Genomic DNA, 24220 nt, shown 5'->3' with positions numbered 1-24220 from the left:
ACGGAGAAAACAAAACCTAAAAGACCTCGGTATTTTGAATTTGAGTGTAGTAACCGTTTTTGACCACATTCTTACATATGGCGTCTTTTAAAAGTAATTGTGCCTAAGAAGCATTGTGACACAGACATGGATGATTCTGCATCGATGCATTGACAGCACATAATGGATTATCTCATATGTAAGATTGCTTGTTGATTTTCCAGTTACTCAAAGCTGCACGTTCTTCACTGCACAGGCATTAGTTTTGTTTTTCATTTTTTGAAAAATGAAATCTGAGTCCTTGTATTGATGGAAATAAATATCCATGTGCTTTGATGTAGAAAATTGAGGATGTAATGCACCCTGTTCAATCATGGAATTGAATCTGATCAAACTGTTGACATGTCGGTATGATACAGTTAATCTAGCATTTCTCAATATAAAACCAGGTCAGTCAAGTTTGAAGTTTCAAGTCTAAGCTTGAGCTCTTCACTGTAGACACCTGCAACACAAAGGTTGAGGTAGTAAAGAAAGAATAATCTTTTAAACAGACTGCAAATAATACTATTGCTAGATGCGTTACCGGCATCAATTTACCGCATGACACGTTTCCATGACGACTGACCGGAAAAAGACACGAGTGATGTCATATTTACGTGCCGCGGCAGCGGAGTCCAGGTACCGTTTGCCAGTTAGTTTCGTTAGGTCCTTTAGCGAGGTTAGCGCACATATAGTCGAACTGGATAGTCGAACCAGCGTACCTGTCTACTGCGTATGTGTGCCTCTGTTTAGCGTGACTTTAGAGCAGGGGTGTCAAACTCATTTTCACTGAGGGCCACATCAGCATAATGGTTACCCTCAAAGGACCAGATGTAACTGTCATACAGAATAAATGGAACTAAATGGAACCAAATATAATGTTAAATAAACTACTCTGTTACATATTGCTAAATAACTTTCTGTATTTATTACTTATTCAATTTCACTCGTCCCATGATGCATATACAATGATACACTGCGATCTAGTGGCGGTGCTGTCACTTTGCGGGTAACGCAATCGGCATGCATTGTGGGAAATGTAGTTCATGGTCAACGCACGCCTTAAAGCAGCATAGACCTATTTTAACACAGATTTTTTAAGACCAATAAATCACTCACGGGCCACATAAAATGGCGTGGCGGGCCACATCTGGCCCCCGGGCCTTGAGTTTGACACGTGTGCTTTAGAGACTCATTATAACAATCAGGAGTCACGTGAACATGACTTCATGCGCATCTTTTTCCGGTCAGTCGTCATGGAAACGCGCCATGCGTAAATAATACTCTTCCCAACACGTACTTTGGTGTGAATCCTCATAACTGGCAGCTCTACTTTCATATGGAAATATCAGATAAATGAAAATAATATAATAAAAACAAAGGAGGTCCCTTGCAACTCCACTTTAAATGTCACCAGAGGATGTCGAGGTTCTTGGAGCCACTGCAGCCACCAAACCTCTCTGAGAAAATATTTCCTGAGATGGCAAAACTACTGGTGCCGTTGCCCCCACCCTAAAGAAAATCAATGTGTTGGAGTGTTAAGGACAGTCTACACATTGGAGCATTGAGGAAGCATTAGCATGGATTAACTGTAATTTTAACGTGACCTCAAAACCCGACATTTTTAAGACGACGAGTCAGATGTTGGCATCCAGTGCTCCTTGTTTTCCGTTTACCCAAATCAGCGTCAAGCCCTGGTAATTTACCAGTGAGTTAAATACAGGGAGAAGTTACAAAGAGGCAGCTGCAGCCGTATCCTCATGTTACAGTCAATTTACCACATGGCTGAGGAAAAAAGGTAACCTCTGTCAACCATTCACTACTGGGCACTCCTTTTGAGAGCACTTTGAAACACTTTGTACACTTCTCTCAAGAGAATGTAATGGTTACATGGAACTGTGCAGGTCATGCTCAGTGGCGTAGTCTACGTGATATGCAGGTATAGGGTGTATATCCACTACAAAAGGGGCAGCATTTCCACTTAAAAATGCTTTTTTTTTTTTTACAGAAATTGCACTCATGTAGAGTTGTTTTTCCAAATTAAAATTGGAGATGACAGTCGTTTAAAAACTCTGTAAGTTGAATAAAATTCACCATGTGTGTAATATTTTTGTAGGTTATTGCGCTACTGGTCTGGCAACCCATCTGCTTTGAGGCTTTTTGACGGCTGGGGAAAAGTGGTCTGGACTGGAAACGCCTGACCGTTGCACTTTACTTGTCCCTGCACGCTAATGCATCAGTTCCAAACATAGAAGCAAGGGGAAATGAAAAGGAAGCGAGTGACACTTTTTTGAGTATTTTTCAGCAGCCTGTTCCCAAATCTACAGACATTTTAGAGCAAAATGTGTCTGCAGAAAATATCACGAGACACGAGCCTGATCCTAAAAATACTCCCACTGGTAAGCGTATATGGGGTGAATATACTTATGCCGCTGTAGGGATGTTATAGTCGATGTCTGCAATTGTTACTATTGTGATGTCCACTCCATATGCAAGCTAACAACAGGCAGATGTTATGTGTGTGTGTGTGCAATTATTTTCATTAATGATTCTTTCAGTGATCAATTATGAAAAATAATGAAAGTGTCCATCACACCTGTCAGTTGGGGTATGGGTGAGGGGCGACACGGTGGTACAGTGGCAAGCATTGTTGGTTTGACCGAGGGCCTTTCTGTGTGGTTTGCATCTTCTCATGTGCTTGGATGAACACTTTTTGAGTTTTTGAGCTGATGCATTATAACTCTTTACCTGACAAAGTCAAGGCCTCTCTCAGTGAGCTACAGAGTTGTCTTTAGGCTGGCTGTGATTGTTTTCTTGATGTTAGGGATGGGGCCGATCCAGTATCGGTATCAGGTTCCGATACAGATGTAACTGACGAATCGGAAATGTCCAATACAATTGTAGAAATGTCCGATACGTCTGTGCTTTAATGTCTGCTGAAATGTCTCCACAAGTGATTCCCTGACTGTTCTGATAGCTGGCTGCAAAACGTGGAGTGGATTTCCTGAACTGAGGCGTGTCTCAATGAGACGCGGAGTAATGCTGCACGACTCCGTTCAGGAAATCCATTCCATGTCTTCGTGCTCGTATGGCACGTCTTTTACCGCTACATCAATCAGCTGAACCTGTCTGTCCTCTCATACTACATGCTGATACTTCTGCAATCTGAACATAAATAAAACAATGCCACAGCTATGAGGAAATTGTCTAAACCACTACTTTAACCCTCTTAATGAGGCTGCCTGTATTAATGTTTATGCAGATTTTATGGCTGCAGTATTGTCAAAAATGTCTTCTGCCCCTTTATGTTCCTTTTTCCAAGATAACGTTCACTTTCAATATCTGGCAGTTATTCAACAGTTTAGGTAGAACGGTGCTGAGAAGCTGACGTCAGGACACGCTGGTCGATCTCGTCTGTGACTGGACGGTCATTCCACGGAAGTACTGAGGGCTACCGTAATGACAAGTATATGGGCGCAAAGCTCTATTTCTCTGCTTTCCAGTATCCATAGCTATCCGGTCACACCCTGGACAGATTGCCAGTCCATAGTTTTTGTGTTTTCTAGATATCACAAACACTCTCTGCGATAACAGGATGGTCACAGAAGGGTTAATATTGTCACTGTGCTCCATTGAATCTATGGGTTCGGTTTATTTATCCTGTTCTGCTCCTTGGTCTTAATCACACAATTCCTTGATATAGAATTTATTAGTAGTATTTTATTTTTGCTGTTTCCTCTGATAAACTGAACGTTTTTCACTGCAAGTGCTTCAGCCATTGTTCTATTTTCCCTGAAACACTTATCAGTGCACATGCATCGGCAAGTTCAAAGTTTCCTTTTTAGTAGCTTATGCCCATCCCCTTATTCATAACATTTGGTTTTATGATAGGCTCCGTTGTGTCTGTTTCACGTCTGCAGTGCAGTTTCCTCTGCCTGTAACTGTGAAGGGGATCCGGCCTGTTTTTAAAAGTACTGTCACATTTGTAGCCAAATTAAAAGCTTGGCAAGTGGGTTTCAGTGTGTGAACACAGTCTGGCTCTCTGAGCCTCATCTGTGGTATATTTGCTGCCATCATTAGTACCATCTTGTACACATAACACCAGTGAACCCAGCACATTTGATCATATGCACAGCCTCTCTCTATATATATTTATATACTTAAATATTCGGGTCTCTGGAGGCCCTATGAGTCGGCAAAGTTTGAAAAAAAGATGACTCTTTATATTTTTGTGGTCCGCCTCAGTCTAAGTACAGGAGATAAAACATGCGTTGTTGACTTCTGCACCCTGTCTGACGTCGGAGTTGGAATTGTTGTTGCGGAGTTCTGCTTTGTCCCTTAAAAAAAACGTGAGAATGCAGGCGAGGGCAATATTATTGATATGATTGCACAGTGCAGCACAGAGTTCTACACAAACTTCCAGCCTCAGAGGATTTACGTGTCCAGTGGATACATTTTATTTATGACGGCAATGTGCCGGCTAGAGTCGGCAAATGATGGCTTTTCCAAATGCTAACTGCTGTTAGCTGCCAGAGCCTCAGTGACGCTGACGTAGTTTCCTGTGTCTCATTTGCATTTAAAGAGACAGGCACTCAAAAGCAAGCGTTCTGAACAGGGCTGTTTTGGCAGAGTGATTGAACTGCTGTGGTGCTTCATCCTTAAGGTATTTTGACCAAAGCATGTCACAGACATGTTCATTAGGACACCAGGGAACTAGGTTCACTTGCTAGTTGTTGATCCACTGCCAGAAAACATTGCTTAAAGGTGCCATATGTAAGAATGTGGCCAAAAAAGGTTACTACATTCAAACTCAAAATACTGAGGTCTTTTAGGTTTCGTTTTCTGACGTAACTGGCAACCCGTGGTTGCTCGGCAGCTGAGACTCTACTGACTGCAATGATTAGTAAACGGCGGTAGGTGGCGCCACATGCCAAAACATGATTTCAAAACATAAACATGATTTGCAGTCTGCAAAGGATTTTTTTTAACGCAAATATTTTGTCTGTACTGTTGTTGTTGGTGAGTTCAGTTTGTTATATGAACATTATTCCTGAGTCTCTGTGACATATTAGGAGGATTTTATGGCCAGTTGCTTTAGATTTATTACATAATGCACCTTTTAACTGCAAGATATTCTTTAATCAAAATGTTGTTTCTTTGGAATGACACGGTGAAGTCATTGCTGACAGGTTGAAGTTTATGATCAAAATTCAGTCATTGTTTGCATCTGCTTTTGCAAGACCTTGTGTTGGTACCTTGTAAACCAGTTTAATTTCCTAAGAATAAAATCATGTTCTTGTTTCTTACAGTAAATGATCAACTGTACAGAAATAGTTTTGGGGAAGTTATTACAGTTACTGACTTCTGCATGAGGAGTGTTTATATTTATCAGCCTTTTTAGCCTTTACCCTAAACCCAGTGAGGCCAAGGTGTGAGCTACAGCTGTCAGCGACACTCGATTGCAAGTTTTTCTTTGTAACGCTTAAAGCAAATGTACGACAGTGAGAAGCTAGAATTGTGTAGTCTTTGTGACATGTCGCTAATAAACAAAGCCGCTAAATCTGATAGCATGGGGTCGCCAGGTGAACAAATGAACTCACAAAATTGTCCAGGCTACACGTGAGAGTTCACAGTATGGCGCCAACTTTGCATGCCTTATTTTAAATTCCCAGAGGCTGGTTAGGTACAATCAAGGGCCATTGCAACAGTATTGGCGCTGGCTACACGAGCTTAGCCCTGATAACACTAACACAAACAAACACAAACACACTCCCAGCCTCTCAGGAAGATGACTTCACACCGTAGAAAGCTTACCAAACTTGATTCTTCACTTCTGTGCAACAATAGCAGCCATTGACAAAGTCTGACTCACATGATTGGACCTCTCCTTGGTATCCTGTCCGAGGAACAAGCGTGTCCCTGTCAGTGTTCCGATGACAGAGTAGTTGTAATGACATCTTTCCTAAGCCACAAAATCAATACATATATATTTGCTGTTCTGTTAAAAAGAGTCAAATAAAAAAAATGGACATCTGAAAAATCATTTTACCTGTGAAAAGCCCTTGTTGTATTAAATCCACTGACATTTAGATGCGGATGTTTTCTGTGTGTTCCTTAATGTATTGGTTTTTGTATTCTATTCCACTCCGATTAAGTAAGTCTTAAAGATCTCAAAGCATATCACTTACATATCCAAATTTCTTGACGTCTCATAATATCTTGGGAAAAGTCTCCTCGAGCAGATTCCAGGTTAGATGACCTGACTGTTACTCTTAATTGCTGAGCTTTCAGGTGATGAAACCAGATCTGTCTGGCGAGATGAGAAGAAGCCACCTCTGGTTTTTCTTCTTCTTGGCTTTAGTTTTTTTGTTCATTTAAGTTACATTTTAAAGCAGCAGCATTGCTGTTTGCTACTTTGAAAAGTTCATTGGTACACAATGTGATTGATGTTGTCGATAAAGGGCATTAATGTGCATGTTTTTCATATTATTCTGGTGTGAAACACATAGACGGGAATCAGTGGTGAATGTTAAAATAAGTAACTACCTTTTTCTCATTATCCGTCCACGCACTTTTGTGTCCAAAATCCTGCTTTTATAGATAAAGAAATAAGTTAAATAAAAAATACCCCAAGTTCCTACACTCTTAGAAATAAAAGTGCTAAATAGAACCATATAAGGTTCTTCGGGTTGTCCTCATAGGAGAACCCTTTTTGGCTCCAAGTAGAACCTTTTTATAAAGGTTCCACCTGGAACCCTTTTTAAAACCCTCTATTCAGAAAAATGAAAAACCCTTTCTTTGGGAAAGGGTTTTTCAGAAGCAAATGTTTCCAGGTAGAACCTCAGCCCTTGTAGAAGGACCCCTTTGGAACCCTTATTTCTAGGAATGTAAGAGAATGTGATACATCTCTCTCTCACTATGAAAATACACTCACTACAAGTTTGTCAATTGTTGCCTAGATCCATTAAAGGCTGTGGAAAATGTGTCCGTCTGACATGCAAATGGAGAGAGTTGCTGTCATGGTAAACGCACTATGATTGTTAAGATCTACTCTGCTATTTCTGTTGACTGACCCTGTGATGCCCAGCACTGCCTCGGCCATAAATACCCCCTCCCTGTCCTTTAAGCAGCAAGCTGGCCATCTGCTCCAGGCACCAGGCTCCAACACTCTCTCTCTTTAACATATCTATTCTTTTCTTATTGGCTTTCATTCATTTGGACAGCTGAAAGAAAGTGTTATGCCATAACTTTAACCATAACCATAATTCAAACCTTACCCTTAAACTTAACCAGCTCCTCAGAAATGAGGAAGAACCTCATTCAGGGGGGGGGGGGACCAGGGCCAGGTTTTGGTCCCCCCCTGTAACCTAACACCGACATAAACCCTACACCCTAAAATCACAAACAGTCATTTTAATGTGTGACACAATGTGAGGACCAGCCAAAATGTCCTTACATTACAAAAATGTCCTTGCTTCCATGGTTTTTTCCACCAGTTAACATCGCACAATTCCTTTTATTCCCCTTTTGTATGTGACTAGTGTGAGGATTTGAGCTGCAACATGTAATCGTTTGTTTAACAGACAATTAATTGTCATTTTCATTGACGCTATTTAAGTAAAATGTCAAACATTTCTGCAAACAATAAATATGTATAAACAGAAGAAGAAGAAGAAACACTGGTCCTTTCTTAGCACTGTCTGTGTCGAATATATTAGTTATCACTGATTTAAAAGGTGAAAATATCCTGTAGGATAATTCTACATTATTAACTCACCTTATGTGTAGTATTCTCAATTGTGTGTGGAAAAAATTCACCATCGTGAAATCAATATGAAGTTGCTTGATACAGTGGTTTACAGAGATTATAGTGCAACAGAAGAGTCCAGCTCTTTGTGTCAGCTGCTCAGTTTGAATAAACACACAACACATCTCACTTGTGTTCGTCTCCCTGCATCTGTATGTGTGACCTCTACTCACCCTGTGATGAGACCATGCTGTATCTTAAAGAAAGAGAACTAGTGAATGGCTTTACTGTGTATTCAGTGAGGAGGACTGCAGCTGCTGCGTTTGCGTGTGTGTGTGTGTGTGCTTGGGGGTCGTGTGTGTCAATGGTAATCCTGTTGATCCTGATGTCTTTATCCTTTATCAGTATGCATGCAAAAATAATTAGGCCCTTGAGCTGATGACATAATACCATATGAGGGTCTATGATCTGGCAAGATCAGATTTGCTGGTTTCCTTAACATAATCTGAAATCAAATTAGTATTTCGTTTACTTTTAAACTGTTCATTTGTAGTATTGGGCACATATACGACGTTAACGCATGACACGTTTCCATGACAACTAACTGGAAAAAGTTAGTTGACGTCATGTTTACGTGCCGTGGCAGCGGAGTCCAGGCACCGCTTACCAGTTAGCTCTGTTAGCTGCCTTAGCTCCTTTTCACTTTCACGTTAGCGTGCCAACAGTCGAACTGGAGCGGTCTGTTAATTAAACGAAAAAGAGCAGCGCTACAAATAACCAGCGTACCTGTGTAACTGCGTATGTGTGCCTCTGTTTTTAAAGTTTAGCGTTACTTTAGCGAGGCTAAATTTAACAATGTGATTTTAAATGCGTCATGCGCTAACGTTGAAGCCGTTAACAGCGGTTAGCGTGCCCAAAAGACATAGCCCTTTTGCAGACTGGACTTCATTTTAAAAAAAATAAAAAATTGGACCAATCACTGTTGATTAAAAAGTTTGTGGTACTTGTATTTTTGAGAAATTGTTTTATATTTGAAATTATTCCGAGTCTAGATCCTAACTTTTTGTCATTGTTCTCTTTTGCAGTGGTGATGTCTTGAATTTGAGGACCCTCCAGCCCAGAAAGGACGAGCCAGAGCCAGGCTGTTGCTAATGGGAACCTCTGCGTCGTCATGAGTGCTCGTGATGGCGTGGGCGGTGTGGGCACCCTGGGCCGACGGAAGCGCTTCGAAAACTCCGAGTTCACGTTGCGCATCTACCCAGGTGCCCTGGCCGAGGGCACCATCTACTGCCCGATCAGCGCGCGCAAGACCACCACAGCCGCGGAGGCCATCGAACACGTCATTCAACGCCTCCAGCTCGACCGTACCAAGTGTTATGTCCTAGCTGAGGTCAAGGAGTTTGGTGGGGAAGAATGGATCCTGAACCCCAGCGACTCTCCTGTGCAGAGGATGATGCTCTGGCCCCGCGTAGCCCTGGAGCACCGCTCGCTCTCTGGCGGGGAAGATTACCGCTTCCTCCTCAGGCAGAAAAACCTGGACGGTTCCATACATTATGGCGGCAGCCTTCAGATGTGGCTGCAGGTCACGGAGGAGCGCAGGCGCATGATGGAGCGTGGACTGCTGCCACAGCCCGAGTCTCAGGGCGTCCAAGCTGATCTGTGTTGTCTGCCGGAGCTCAACGAGCGCTCGCTGCTGGACAACCTGCGCTCGCGTTTTCGCCAGGAAAAGATATACACTTATGTCGGAAGCATCCTCATCGTCATCAACCCCTTTCAGTTCCTGCCCATCTATAACCCCAAGTATGTGAAGATGTACGACAATCATACGCTGGGAGATTTGGAGCCACACATTTACGCCGTGGCGGACGTGGCTTACCACACCATGCTGCAGCGGCGGAGGAATCAGTGCATTGTTATATCTGGGGAGAGCGGCTCTGGAAAGACGCAGAGCACAAACTTTCTAATTCATCACCTGACTGCTCTCAGCCAGAAGGGTTTTGCTAGCGGAGTGGAGCAGATTATCTTGGGAGCAGGACCAGTGCTCGAGGTAAGGAAAACATATTCTAACTTTGATAATTGTGCATGTGTCAGACTTGACTTCTGTTGACTTGACTGACAAACACACATCACACAGATTTTTGACATGATCTTGACGTGATGAAGTCTGGAACACCCATCACATCAGGTCCTGTTTCAATTGCCTGCATAGTTGCATATTTTCCACTTGGTTTATGTGCATTTGGCTCAAGTCCTCATGCTTGAACTAAAACAAGTTTGACCTGATTTGAAGCTTCCATAGATGGCATCTGTACATATTCACGGTTGTTCATTGTGTTTTTCTCTGAGTGCATGGTTTCGACATTTTGCAGATCAATGCTTCTGAGTGGCTTTTATGATTAGTTATACATCACTGCTTAGCCAGAACTGTCTGTATGGTTGGTCCTGAGTTGCCCCCATTAAGAGTCCAGCTGTGTCGGGATTATGTCGTACAACAGAGGAGCTCTCTATCTGCGAGCGGCCAGTTGTGGATTCCTGTTTTTGTGATGTATTTTGTTTTTTTGCTGCACAGTGGAAAGATAGTCTCAAGGCAGACATTGTGGAGGCCTAACTGAAGGTTGTGAAGGAAACTGGTTGTTTTCATATCACTCAAGACATTCCGCTCATATTTTTTTTCTTCTTCAGGGACCTGTCACTTGAATTCAAACCAGTCAAGAGCGGTTTCTTCATTTCTCCTCGAGTTAACTGAATTGTTACATAACGCTCTTCAACTGTATGCACAGTGCTGCCAGTCAGGAAGGCAAATACAGGTTTGCTCATTGTCAAGAGTGTTGCTCTCACAGCAACGTCATCTGACAGCTGTTTACAAACTGTCGTGCTCACTTAAACCATTTCCGTCGCTTCATATTTTTTCCTTTTTATTTACATGCAGCCATGTCATTTATATTAAGGTTTCCACAGGACAAAATCTGAGTCTTCCATTGTCAAAGTCAAGTTGAAAATGACAGCATCAAGGCCAGGTTCAAAGGTAACCATTAAGACAACAATCTTTGCAACAAGTAGCTCTCCACTGCATTTTATTACCCTCAGTTTAGCAAACACAGATCTCAGGAATGCCATTCACGGATGTGTCTTCAGGGTTAATGTGTACGCACATCGGGTTAATCCTCAACACAGCAACACGAATGAGTAGTTCTGAGTGCAGAGGAGCAGCCTTTAATTGTTTGCACAGTGAGATTGCGTATCTGCCTGCCTGTGATTGATGCCAAAACTGAAGCTGGGGAGCTACCGCACATAGAGATGGAGGAGAGGACGGGAAGAATGGCAGCAAACATTTCCTCATAGAAACACTTCATCTTCCAAGCTTCATGCAGGAAAGCACACGAGCAGGAAAGGGGAGTGGTATTCATCTTTTCTAGGATATTTTGTATTCATCTTAATGTTGAAGAGAATTGGATTTAATCTTGACCTCTGGCATGGGTCACTATTTTTTAAGTGCTGAGCCTCAGTTTGTTTCAATGAAAGCTCAACTGAAAAGAGATTTGTTGATGCTTTGTTGAACCTTTGTTTGTTAGAGCTATCAAGCTATCGCATCCTCAAAAATCATTTCTGTCTACTCACTCCAAGTGCATGGTCTCAGCTTCAGCTGTGCTTGAATTCAATCCAAATGTACTTCTATAGCACATTTAAAAACAACAAAGTTGACCAAAGTGCTGCACATCGCATTAATACTGTACATAAAGTGGACACGACATGAAACAATGTAAAACTAAAAAGCAATATGACACATAATATATATATCTCTAAAACCTGCCAACTCTTTAATATGGTCAGGGAATGCTAAGGAGAAGGAGTGGATGTGGGCATACACTCTTACAAATAAATGTGCTAAATAGAACCAACTAAGGTTTTTCGCCTTGTAGGAGAACCCTTTTTGGCTCCTGGAACCCTTTTGGAGCATTCCACCAAGAACCCTTTTAAAACCCTTTATTCAGGAAATGGGTTTTAAAGGGTTCTCTGGATCAAAATGGTTCTTACTGGAACCATTAGCGTTTCCAAGAACCCTTGAAAGACCCTTTCTACGGAAAAAGGTTTTTCAGAAGCAAATGGTTCCAGGTAGAACCTCAGCCCTTGTAGAAGGACCCTTTTGGAAACCTTATTTCTAAGAGTGTAGCGTTCAGTGCATTTTTCTCTCACACATGAGAACTTGGCTTTCACTCGTCAGTCGTCTGTGTACCTGTCATGCAGGCTTTGTTGGGCATGTGAGTGAACTGCACCGCTATTTTACTTCCTGGTTTTATAGGCATGGTCTTTCAAGTTTTTGGAAATCGGTGTAGGGCATAGGGTCACCGTAGTGGGAGATCGGCTATCACATAATGCCTGTAAGCTCCAACGTATTTTATTACTTGGATATTGCACACCAAGCCACTTTACTGGGTTTAGTATGTTGCGTATTGGTAGTGACATAAGTGACTGATCTCAAAGATTAGGACAGTGTGGAGCCATTCGCCTCAGATTAACAATAATATAGCAAAGCAGAGCTGACAAACAGGATTTCTCTGCCGACTTCCAGTCAAGAGGTGAAATCACCCCGAGGCCTGAAGCTCACAGTGAGGTAGTTATTTTTTTGTGCTCTGTATGAAGGATATCGCTTTCCAGAGATGTTGGTTCCTGGATATCAGCCAACAGCTGCAGTGATGTGTTAACCTCCTGACGAGGCCCGTCGCCCCGAGTTCTCCAATTAATAAAACTCAGCTTGAAGGAGATGGAAACATTAGCCGTGATGTAATGCTGTGCTGCTCACACATTTGATACTACTTATTTTTTTCTTGCTTACCGTCCACACTATTGTACTTTAACTGACCCTGTAGAGTAAATATGAATGCAAACATACCTCAGATATTACAAATACCTGTATTGTTTATGCTGTTTAACTTCTTCTGCAAAATATGACCAAAAATTTGTATTAGACCTCAAATTCTTACGTATTTTCACAGTGGAATTTACTCTTTGCACTCTGTATGCATTCGTGCTGGTATGTGGGAAATCTAAAGTCATTCATGCGATTACTAGCTTAATGGATGATGACAGACGCCAATGAAGTAAAGCAGCATTGCAGTTGCAGACCAATTGCTGTGTTCCACACAAATGAGAGGTTAGTGTGGAGAACAATGTCTATTGTTTTCTAACATGACTGCTAATTAGTCTTTGCACTACGCAACACATTTCCACCCCTTCCTAGCTTTACTAATACATAATACTTCAAAAACAATGCACTGCCTTGTACCTTGTTTATTGTACATATTTCCTTGATTTATGTGGTGTAAATAAGTTTTGATGGTAACGTCGTCAAATGTAATGTTTGTCCGAGTAAGCTTTGATCCTTTGTAAAAGATGAGCAAAGCCATTTAATTGTGGTTCTACACTTCTTTATTGACATAAAACAACAAGCATTTGTTGAATTAAGGAATATTTCTTAGGATTTGGTCACATCTAAAACCTGTTATTTGACCTCAGAGCTCAGGATGGGGGTGTGAAGATGGAGTTCAGAGAGGCAAGAAGGTGTCAAACCATTAAGAGCTTTAAAAACCAATAATAACATTTCAAAATCAGTCCTAAAACTAATAGGAGGCCAGTGGAGGGAGCACAACTCTCGTGTTCTGGATTAGCTGGAGTTGTTGGATAAAACAAAGAAAACCAAGGAATTTGGAAGGAAAACCAACCAATTTGTACCAGAACAGTTGTGAGTCAGCAAATTTGCTTGATGAATGCATGTTCCTCGTGGTTTTCTTCCTGAAAACCTTTGTTGATCAAATACAAATGAACCTGTTTGACTCTTGGTAGGCAGCCTGAGGTTAGCCCAAGGACAGATGACGTATATGTCATTTTGTCTGGGAACACCTTGGCATCTCCCAGGATGAGCTGGACATCTGCACTACTTTGCTTGACCTGCTGCGACCAACCTGGTTTAGTGGCAGAAAATGAACGGATGGAGGCACTAAGCCTCGGTTTAAGTGTTCTGTTTGACCGTGATGAAAACAAAGAGTGCTCACAGGAAGCATGGTCGTTTGGTTTTGTTTTTTTTACATGTGAGCAAAGTGACAGCTTAATAGGAGCTCAGCTGTCTTCTGCTCTCAACTGGGTCAGGACAAGAGAGTGTGAGGTTACCTCACAACGTTCACACTGACCGTGCATCATCAGGATCTGCTTTCCGAGACCAGGGAGAGGGGGTCACAGTGAAGGAGCACTGCTAATGGTGTGTGTGTGTACACCAGTCACATTTACAGGTCGAGCCGAAGGTGCTGCACCCACTCTAATGTGCACGTGTACACATAAATATGCTGTTTTTATTACCAGAGAGACAAGCAAGGACAGAGACTTGATGTCATCAATACACTTAGTGGGTTATTGATGTTGGATTTAATATGTACATCATGGGCTTTTAGGAAGGTTGAGTACCCACACTAAGAGAAAAGTTTTCTGGGACTTCCATGGAACTTTTGAAGGAACTAAAAGGTTCCTGCAGACTGTTGTTCACCTGAGCTTCCACTGCAGTCTAAAGACAGGGGAGATTGCCAAATACAATAAGCTTCAACAAAAATGAACATAGGGGTGATTCAAGCCATGTGGCTGTTGATCATCAGGAAAAAAAGAGCACTACTAATAAAGATGGGGCAACTATTGCCAAAATGCTAAATTAAAGGATTTTCCAAAGTATTGTTGAAATTGTTTTGGCGTGTATAACTAATAATGAAACCTATTCAGTGCTGCAAGCTCCACCCCAAATGTTCTACACTCTTAGAAATAAGGGTTCCAAAAGGGTCCTTCTGGAATCATTAGCTTCTGAAAAACCCTTTCCCGAAGAAAGGGTTTTTTAAGGGTTCTTGGTAACACTAATGGTTCCAGTAAGAACCATTTTGATCCAGAGAACCCTTTAAAACCCGTTTCCTGAATAAAGGGTTTTAAAAGGGTTCTTGGTGGAACCCCCCAAAAGGGTTCCAGGTGGAACATTTATAAAAAGGTTCTACCTGGAGCCAAAAAGGGTTCTCCTATGAGAACAAGCCAAAGAACCTTATATGGTTCTACTTAGCACTTTTATTTCTAAGAGTGTACCTCCAGGCAGGGACTGTTTGGGAGCTACAAAGATTGCCCTGGATTTCAATTTCAACCAATGTGAACATATCTTATAATTCCAAAACCATTAAATAATACTAATAAAATCTGAATTTACCTTGATTTAGTTGGTTATTATTTAGTATTTACACAAACGATCATTTGTGAACGTAAAGGACCTGCAGATCTTGTTGGTCTGGTGAGCACTTGAGCTTCTGTGGAGCTCCTCCTCGTTCCAGGCTAACAAAAACAGTCGCACAGCGCGAGTCAACCTGGGTCAGCAGTTTCACCTCTCGACATCTCCTCCTTTGCTGCTACCTCGATACACTCAGGCACTCGCACAGAAATGCACACACACTTGTACATCTAATACCTTCTCCCTCGAGCCCCCAGTAATGAGTGGGATTAGTGTGTATTACGTGATCTCCCCCGGCTGGGAGGAGTCTAACGGGATTCACCTCGTCTTGAAAGCGTTGCTTTCCTCGGGCTGGGGTAGAAAAAAGGGGAGATGAGAGGGACGGAGGGGAAGATTCATGAGTTCTGTCCCTCAGTTGGGTGTTGAGTTACCATGTTGTTTGTTTTTACTGAGGTGACTCTCGGGTAGAGGGTGTAATACAGGCCAGTGTAAATGCTTATACAGAGGGCTTGGCCTCAAAGGTTGAGTAACATTGAAGGTGTGCGTCTAAAGGAGCGCTTGATTCAATGTGGATTTTTACTGAATGACACCAGTAATGATTTGTTATTTAGGCTTATTCAAATTAGATTTTTATTTAACACCTATTTAACCAAGAAAAAGTCTGATTAAGAACCTTTGTATGTGTACTGTAAATGTATTATTTAACAGTTTAATCATAAATGAATACAAATGCAACCAAGAAAATAAACATGAATTGATTCATGTGAAATTTAAACATAAACACATATGTAGTGTAAACCTTTTTTAAAGATATTTTATTGATCATTATCTATGTATAAAGCAAGTTGCATCTGTGTGTCTGTCTTTGACAGGCATATCTTGCTGACTGTTAGTCAGATCTCCCTAAGACTTTGGATATGGGTTGAGCATGGCCTGATGGTGTGCATCCTTGATTTTCAAATTTTGAAGAATTTAGATTTTGGCTGATTTATCATGCTGCACTTTCACTGATTTATCACACTACACCAGGGAGGCAACGGCTCATCAGCAGCAGCTGCGCTGTCTGGAGCAGGGAGGTGGGAGTGAAGAGGCTGTCCTCACTGTGGGTGAGACATTTTCACACGGTTCACCGGAGAACATGGTGTTATACGTAAACATTCACCAATATGCGAGCACATATTTATTTTTAGCATTAGCATGCTACTACTTTGCTTTTACCACTTTACATTTAAATTGGATGTAGTACTTCTGGTTTGCTGGGTGAAGTTTATCAGTGAGTAACATTATATTCCATTTATATAATCCATTGGAATGGACAAAGTCGATGGGGAAATGAGTCTTCTTGAATTATAATGTCAGTAAATGTTTTCCTGAGGAGATGATGTTCTCAATCTACATTCAGGTGTGATGTCAATGGAGACGATGGATGACAAAGTATGGCAAATATGAGTGAATACCAGTTTGATTGACAGCCATTGTCTTCTAATAGTGACACCTGTGAGTTTCTTGTTGCAAAAATGTCAACTTGATGCTAATCAGATTACAAGTCTCAAAGCTTTAGAATGGGAGTTCAAATTCCTATCACCACTGGTTGCAACTTTTTTTCAAAGTACAACACAGAGAAACGTTATTCTCCTGACCTCTGACCCTCATTCTGATGACCGTTTCCTTTCTTCCCCATGATTCTCCGTTATTGTCATTAGTCAGACTCGTAAAAGCTCTCACGAGGCGCTGAGTCACTCTGTCCTTTCTTCAGTCCACTTACACAATTACTGGACTTTGGCTTTTGTGTGTTTTGTTGAGAATTCCACACAGTTGGGAACTGTATATTTTTTTGTGTGGTAAGACTGTGTTTAGTATGTTGTGGTCACAAATGAGAAGAAAATTGCGATGATAGCAACCCTGTCACACATTTGAGAAGAAGGAACCATTGTCAATGCCCTTGAAAAATGAAGTTTCTAGTGTATCCTTGAAAGCGTGGTTGACACTTTCGGTTCATGTCAAAAAAGTGATAAAAACATGACACAACTGCAGACTTTGTAACACCAGTGTTGTTACTCGTGGCATTTTGCTCCACAGAAAGAAGAGGAATGCCAACTGTTCCATCTGCTACTTTTCACTGTTTATTTATCTCACCTCCCCTGTGCCAAGCTCCTATTTTGCTCTGAAAGTGTATACAAGAAGACTGGTACTACTGGCTCGGAAAGAGTACTGTTCCTGCTTTGTTAACCTATCTGTATGAGGGGAAAAATAGTAGTTTAGAGCCACATGAGTCTCTCGGCTTCATTCTTTAGTGTTGGTCAAAATGGTGGAGATAATAACAACTCTTTCAAACCTTACTTCTTCCTCCAGTTGACTCTTTAGTCAACCGCAGTTAAAACACGGGGTATCGTTTTTGCTCTGTTGTGTCAGTATGTGTGGAACAGTGTTTTTTTTTTCACTTTTGGAGCTGATCAGTTGTATGGTGGCAGGCACAAAGCAGGGCAGATATCTATCTGTCTGTCTGTGACAGGCATATCTTGCTGACCGTTAGTCAGATTGCCCAAAGACTTTGGATATTGGTTGAGCATGGCCCGATGGTGTGCATCCTTGATTTTCGAATTTTTTGGAGGAATTTATAATTTTCTCTGATTTATCATGCTGCACTTTTGCCGATTTATCACGCTACACCAGGCAGGCAGCGGCTCATCAGCAGCAGCTGCGCTGTCTGGAGCGTGGAGGTGGGAGTGAAGGGGCTGTCCTCATGGTGGGGTGAGACATTTTCACACGGTTCACCGCAGAACGTGGTGTTATACTGAAATGACGAAGTCGGTGTCCATTCGCCAATACGTGAGCACATATTTATTTAGCATTAGCATGCTACTACTTTGCAGCTAACTTGGCGAACCTGTTTCCAAAGGAAAGCTAGCGAGGATGCGATTAGCCTAGGGCTAGCATAATACAAACACTGTGCAGCATGTTTGTTAGGCACACTGGCTTGACTGACAGTCACAAAATGAAAACTTTTGCGTTGTGCCTAATGAGGTTGCATAGTGTTTCTATTATGTTAGCCTTTATGTTCCTTTTCATGCATTACCATAACTTAAAAATCTCCTTAATCTCCCACTATAGGAATACACAGTGCACTAGTGGTGTTAATTGAGTCACGTGAACGTGTGATGAAATGGTGTTTATAACGTTTAAACCAGATTCTGTCAACCTGTTGACGACTGTAAAACGTAATGGGCCACGACGCAGCTAATGTAAAAAATAAATATGATAGCCTTAAAAAAGTTTGCATTGTCTAATGGGGACATATACAGTATCGTTGGTTTCTAATATAATAGCGAGCATTAACATTTTCCCCATTAACAGCTATTCTGACAATGGAAATCCACCACATTGCTTTTTAAGCTTTTTAATTGCAAATGCTTTATTCCTAACTTTTAGACAGAGGTGGAAAATTCATTGAAATGTTCTACTCAAGTAAAAGTACCAAGAAAAAAAGTATGTGTTGTTACTTCGTAGAAGTAAAAGAGGACACACATCTCACATTAACTGCTTTTAACTAAAGGCAGACCTTTACAAATTAAAGTGCTGACAAAATAAAATATGTAAACACATAATGTGTCAATCAAAATGGGTCAAAGGTCACAAATGCTTCAACTTTCTTACTCACTCAGGGACGTCCATTCATTTCTGCAGGATCTGCAACCTTTTCTTTTGTGTCTCGTTGCATTTTCTGAATCGAGTAGTCAGTTGTCAGCAGTAGATGTCTCCTCACAGGTTCTTTGTTTATACTGGGGTTTGCTGAAGTTTGCATGGTTAGCACACACACGTGCACTCATTTTTGACCAGCTGCCCCACTGCCCTGATAACACCTGCACCAGTGTATCACTTACAAAAAGGTTTGCACAACGGGGGCTTTATTCTTTATGACGTATGATAGGCCGAGTGACAAATAACACGTCTGCGCAACAAAAACCTTTCATTTTATTCACCAAAAAGTTCTAGTATTTGTTTGCTCAAATACTTTGTTTAAATCCATCTGTACGTTGTTCAAGCCTGAATCCCATAAAACAAGCATCAGCTGCAACAAAGATTATGACAGGAAGTGTAAGGCAACATAATAGGTCCAGGATTTTAATCAGAACCTAATTATGTATATTGTAATATATATGTGTATATATGTGTGTATATGTATGTATATGTGTATATGTATATGTGTATATGTATGCATGTGTATGTACATATATGTATGTGTATGTGTATATGTATATATATGTACATATATGTATGTGTATATATGTATGTGTATGTATATATGTATGTGTATATATATTTACATTTTAAATGCCCTTATTAGTTGAGAAATTAAAATTACAATCAATGCCACGAAAAGGTGTATTTTCAGGCATATTTTTAATGACTGTGGAACACTTCTACACACTGTATGTTTGACTCATCATTTGAAACTTTGGCCAATTTATTATGAATAGCCGCTATTTAAACTTTATATAAATAACCTATAGTAAGGAAAAGCGCCACAGGTTTTCAGAAATTCCTGGAGAGGCAACAAAAAAGTGTCCTATATTTCCTCTCTGTGTCCTCCCCTCTGTCTGGGCTTTGTCCATCTGCAGCTGTCTCATTCCTCCTCACAGAATCTCATCATATTTTGTGGATGAGCAGATGTTTTAAAAGCTTACAGTGGATACTCATCCATGTCCCCTATTGCTCTCCTCCTGCAGGAATAGCAACAACAAACTGTCTAAAAACTGTCTTTGTTTGACGCTTTGAAAGTGTCTTTTATTTCTCATTCTCAAATAAAAAGCATACGTGAATACCCTGAAGAATACATCAGGATTTGATGATTTTATTGACAACCACTTTCTCTTTACAACATATATAATAATGCAAACACCATGACAATCTGACACCATCTTCTGTTCTCCATTAGAAGACACAGTCCGTTGATCCTCCTGCAGATTTTCCATCCTCATGATTTTCATTATCAATAAAGTCCGTTACATAAATGGTGAAAGCACAGGCTCTCCACTCCTCACTTGGTTTGCATAAATCCTCACAGGTGACCTCTCGTTTGTGGTCACCTTGTGTATTGCACATGTCCAGATGTGGTGTAACAAAAACCTAATGTGAAAAGCAAGTGCAGTGGACACATCTGGAAAGGAGCAGAACGCTTGAGGGATGTTACCCCAGAGCAAGCTGTTTGTAGAGAGAAAGATCATCCCAGCTGGATGTATGTGCTGTGAGTGCAGTGTACGCTTTCACTTGGATGTGTTGGTGCACTGCCAAGTTGAGAAAAGATTTAAACACGGTCGTCTTTTCTGGCTAATGCAGGAACGGACGTTACTGACTTAACTCAGATAACATGATTTTTGTTCATCTGATAAGGGTTTGGAGCACAAGGGACGTAAGTGACATTTGCAGAACTTTACAGGAGAGCTAAAACTTATCATTTGTAATGAAAGGCCTTATCAGGTGCTATTATCAATATGCCTCTCTGCCTGTTTTAGTACATTGATGACCTGTCTATTTCCACTGCCCCCTTTGAGTATGGAGATAAGTGCCACTGCCACAAGCTAAGAATAAATTGCTGTGCTCTGGGAAGTTTTCCCGTAGTAATATGAAGAAGTCATTATCTGTCTAGATCAATGGCTCCAAGGATGCGTTGTGGTTTGTTTAGTAAGTGGTCAGATACAGTTCCCATCATCATAACAATTTGAACAGTAGCAGTCCTGCAAACATCACTTGGACGCCAGGTTTAAATTGTTCAAGGAGCCTGAAAAAGCAGCACGCTTTATGAAAGATCAGTTAATTTCCTCTAGTTTCCATAACACAGATAATGTTAGACTTTCTCGAGCTTTTGGCTCGAATGAATTGTGCTTGACAACAAGGGGACAGTTTCAAAACTTGATTTGCAGCTGCTCTATGAGGAAGGTCATAAATCACATTTATGTTAACATGGCATTTTTAGTGATTGTGAACAGGTAAACGGAACATGGAGAATGTGATGCTGCTGGGATCAGCGAGGCCATGTCATTCACTAATAATAGCTGAGCGAGTGAGGCCAGTGTGTGCACCACAGTATTTTTCCTTTTAGGTAATGAAAGACAGATAATGTGACTATGTGTGTTGCACATGAAGTTGTAAGACGGCACCTGAGGAGTTGGGATATTATGGTACAGATTGGCACCGTCCTGGTGTTTATGTCTGTCAGATCTAACTAAGTGGATTGACCTCTTTTCTGCACTGGCCACATGGCTTAGCTTCAGCATAGTGACTATGCTAATGCTGCGTTCCAGACCCCATCCAAACAAATGGGATGTGGGACTTACCCTACCTGAATTGTACTAGCTCCTACTTCAAAGCGTTCCAGCAATTGAAGTCAAATGTTAGAAAACATGGACGATCGCGGCGCTTTAGATTTATGTTTGAAGAGGCATTTTGACGGTCAGCAATTCATTCTACTTACATACACAAGCAAGCCGTATACAGTGTTGGGCAAGTTACATCCAAAATATAATACATTATATATTACTAGTTACTGTCATTTGAAAGTAATTAGTTACATTACAATATTACTATCTCTGAATTGTAATGCGTTACACTACTTGTGTATTACTTTTGAGTTACTTTCAACAAAATAGCCACAGAAATATATGACTAAGCATTTAAAAATGCTAAACTGCAGATTGTTATAGCTGATTATTTACATTCAGTGGAGGATGATGTAACATAATGACTGTGTAGGCCCCTAAAGCTACTAATAACTTAATATAATAGGCACAGTAAAGGCTCATGGCACAATACAATGAGTAACAATGACAGTTAGAATCATATAAGCAGACAAATGATCAAAGTCTGTAAGTTATGATGGAGATGCTGCAAATATTTAAAGTCCTGGCCTATTCATATGAAACAAAATAGAGTTAGAGCCCACTATAACATAGCCTATAGCCTTATAATATGACAAACACACAATCTCTTTTTCTTTTAGTTTATATTGTTTTATTCTCTTTTAATTCAAGCTTACAGAACAAAGATGCCATGCACTGAATGGACACAACTTCTGTTTTATGAGTCCAACAAACATTAACATGTAATCTAAACATAGACTACAACGGCTACTAGCCTTCTTTCGTGCCAAGGTATCTGCATCAATCCAGTGCACGGTGACCCCCATAAAACTTTTGTTGTTGGCACTCCATATGTCTGCTGTTGTTGACACATACTGCTGGGCTTCGAGTATTTTCTTCAGCTCCTTCTCCATGACAGCATATGCCTTGTCCAAATCTTTGGCGAATGTTTTTCTGTCAGGCAGTACATGCTGAAAAATTAAGAAGATAGCTAGATGTTAAACTCATGCTGTTTTTAAATTGGTCAGACTATATTCGCATATCCGTAAAATAAAAATAAATTAAAAAAAATAAAAAACATGAGAGATTCACTTCTCCTCAACAGCACGGACTCGCTATTTAGGTTGTTATTTAAAATGATAACAAGGTAGATACATGGCCGCATGGCCCACTCTCTATGACAACGTTAGCTTACCTTGTCGTTGCTGCTCACGGGGATTTTGCTGACAAGCTTTCTGAACGCTGGCGATTCTACCGTTGATAGGGAGTGCATGTCTTCCACAATAAATTCTGCCACCAGTCTCCTCACTTCTCTGGCTTCAACCATGGCAGACCGAGAGAAACTTAACTTTTGTTGCTTTGTCTGTCCCGTATGTTCGTCCTCTTTTTTCTTTCTCTTCTCCGCAGGTTCATCCCTCTCTTCCAGCTTAGTGTTAGCGTGGCACCGGTCCAGGTGTTTCTTTAAGTTACTGGTGCTATTTTTTGACGTCGAGAGTTCCCTCGGTGTCGCACACAGGTTGCATTTTACAATGATGTTCTTCTCCTTCTCTTTGAGGAACTGAAAATAATGGGCGAATGTCCATCGCGCAAACGTAGAGTCCGGCTGCGCCGTGTCTGTTGTCATCATCAGCCTCAACAGGAGAGAAAAAAACAACAACAGGAAATCGCGCTTGCTCCCGAGTCCCGGCTTTTTTCTGTTGTCGGGATGTCTCGCGGTGTTGGTGAATTATTTAAAAAACAACAGCTAAACGGGTTAAAATGCGTTGTAACGCGCGTTACTTAGATTGTAACGAGTAAAATATTACCGAAAATGTATTAGTAATGCGTTATATTACTGCGTTACAGCAAATAGTAATACATTACTGTAATTGCGTTACTTTTGTAACGCGTTACCCCCAACACTGGCCGTATATGTAAAAGAAATACATATTGATATGTAACGTCATGAGTATACTTTTACTGTAGCCCTACATATCTTCATGCTAATGGATAACAACAACGACATAATTTCACGCCATAACATGAAAAACAAGTTATGATAAAATTGTGTGTGTCTAAAACAACTTTACACACAGAAAAGTAAAGTTTATAGCCTATTCATGTAACTCCATGGGCGCTGCCATTATTCTCCGACGTCATTTTGGCGAAGTCAGGGTAGGTCGATCAGCTCCGACTTCGCGAGTAGGAGGTCCCACTTCGACAGGCATTCCTCCTACTCGCGAAGTCCTTGTTGTTATCTGTTAGCATGAAGATATGTAGGGCTACGGTAAAAGTATACTCATGATGTTATATGTATCGCTTTTACGTATACGGCTTGCTTGTGTATGTGAGTAGACTGAATTGCTGACAGTCAAAATGCCTCTTCAAACATGAAGAGAAAGCGCCGCGATAGTCCATGTTTTCTAACATTCGACTTCAATTGCTGGAACGCTTTGAAGTAGGAGCTAGTACAATTCAGGTAGGATAAGTCCCACATCCCATTTGTTTGGATGGGCTCTGGAACGCAGCATCAGTCACTCCCCTCACCTGCCCACACTGTGTAGTGTAGTTTTAGCTTAGCATTGGTCAGCTAATGCCTGACGTGTGGCCTACATTATGGGTGTGTTGCTGATAAGACCACCTGTTCTGGCTTTGCGCCAACACGACTAGCTTTGCGGACAAAGCTTTACTCACTACTGCTAACTGCATTGTCTTTCATTCACTTGGAGAGCCTGAACGAAGAGTTATCCTTTACTTTAGTTAGCCTGAACCTTAACCTTAACCAGTTAAGGCCTAACCCTAACATTACATTATTAACATGACCTGGATGTTCTATTATATGGACCGTTTCTTGAGTAACCCCTGAGATTTGAT

At 41.1% G+C, this 24220-nt stretch overlaps 1 protein-coding gene across 1 annotated transcript in view; it reads left to right on the top strand.

Moving 5' to 3' along the window:
* myo9aa (myosin IXAa) overlaps positions 1–24220 on the top strand; it is a 119617-nt gene that overhangs the window by 17699 nt on the left and 77698 nt on the right. Inside the window, exon 2 of the mRNA XM_083900809.1 lies at positions 8851–9812. Within this exon, the coding sequence (XP_083756935.1) occupies positions 8937–9812 (876 nt within the window). The 5' untranslated portion in view covers positions 8851–8936. The remainder of the gene's footprint in view (positions 1–8850; positions 9813–24220) is intronic.

This window comes from Microchirus variegatus (assembly GCF_963457635.1).
Source record: "Microchirus variegatus genome assembly, chromosome: 14".
Taxonomy (NCBI): Eukaryota; Metazoa; Chordata; class Actinopteri; order Pleuronectiformes; family Soleidae; genus Microchirus; species Microchirus variegatus.
This window is presented reverse-complemented; position numbering and strand designations above follow the sequence as displayed.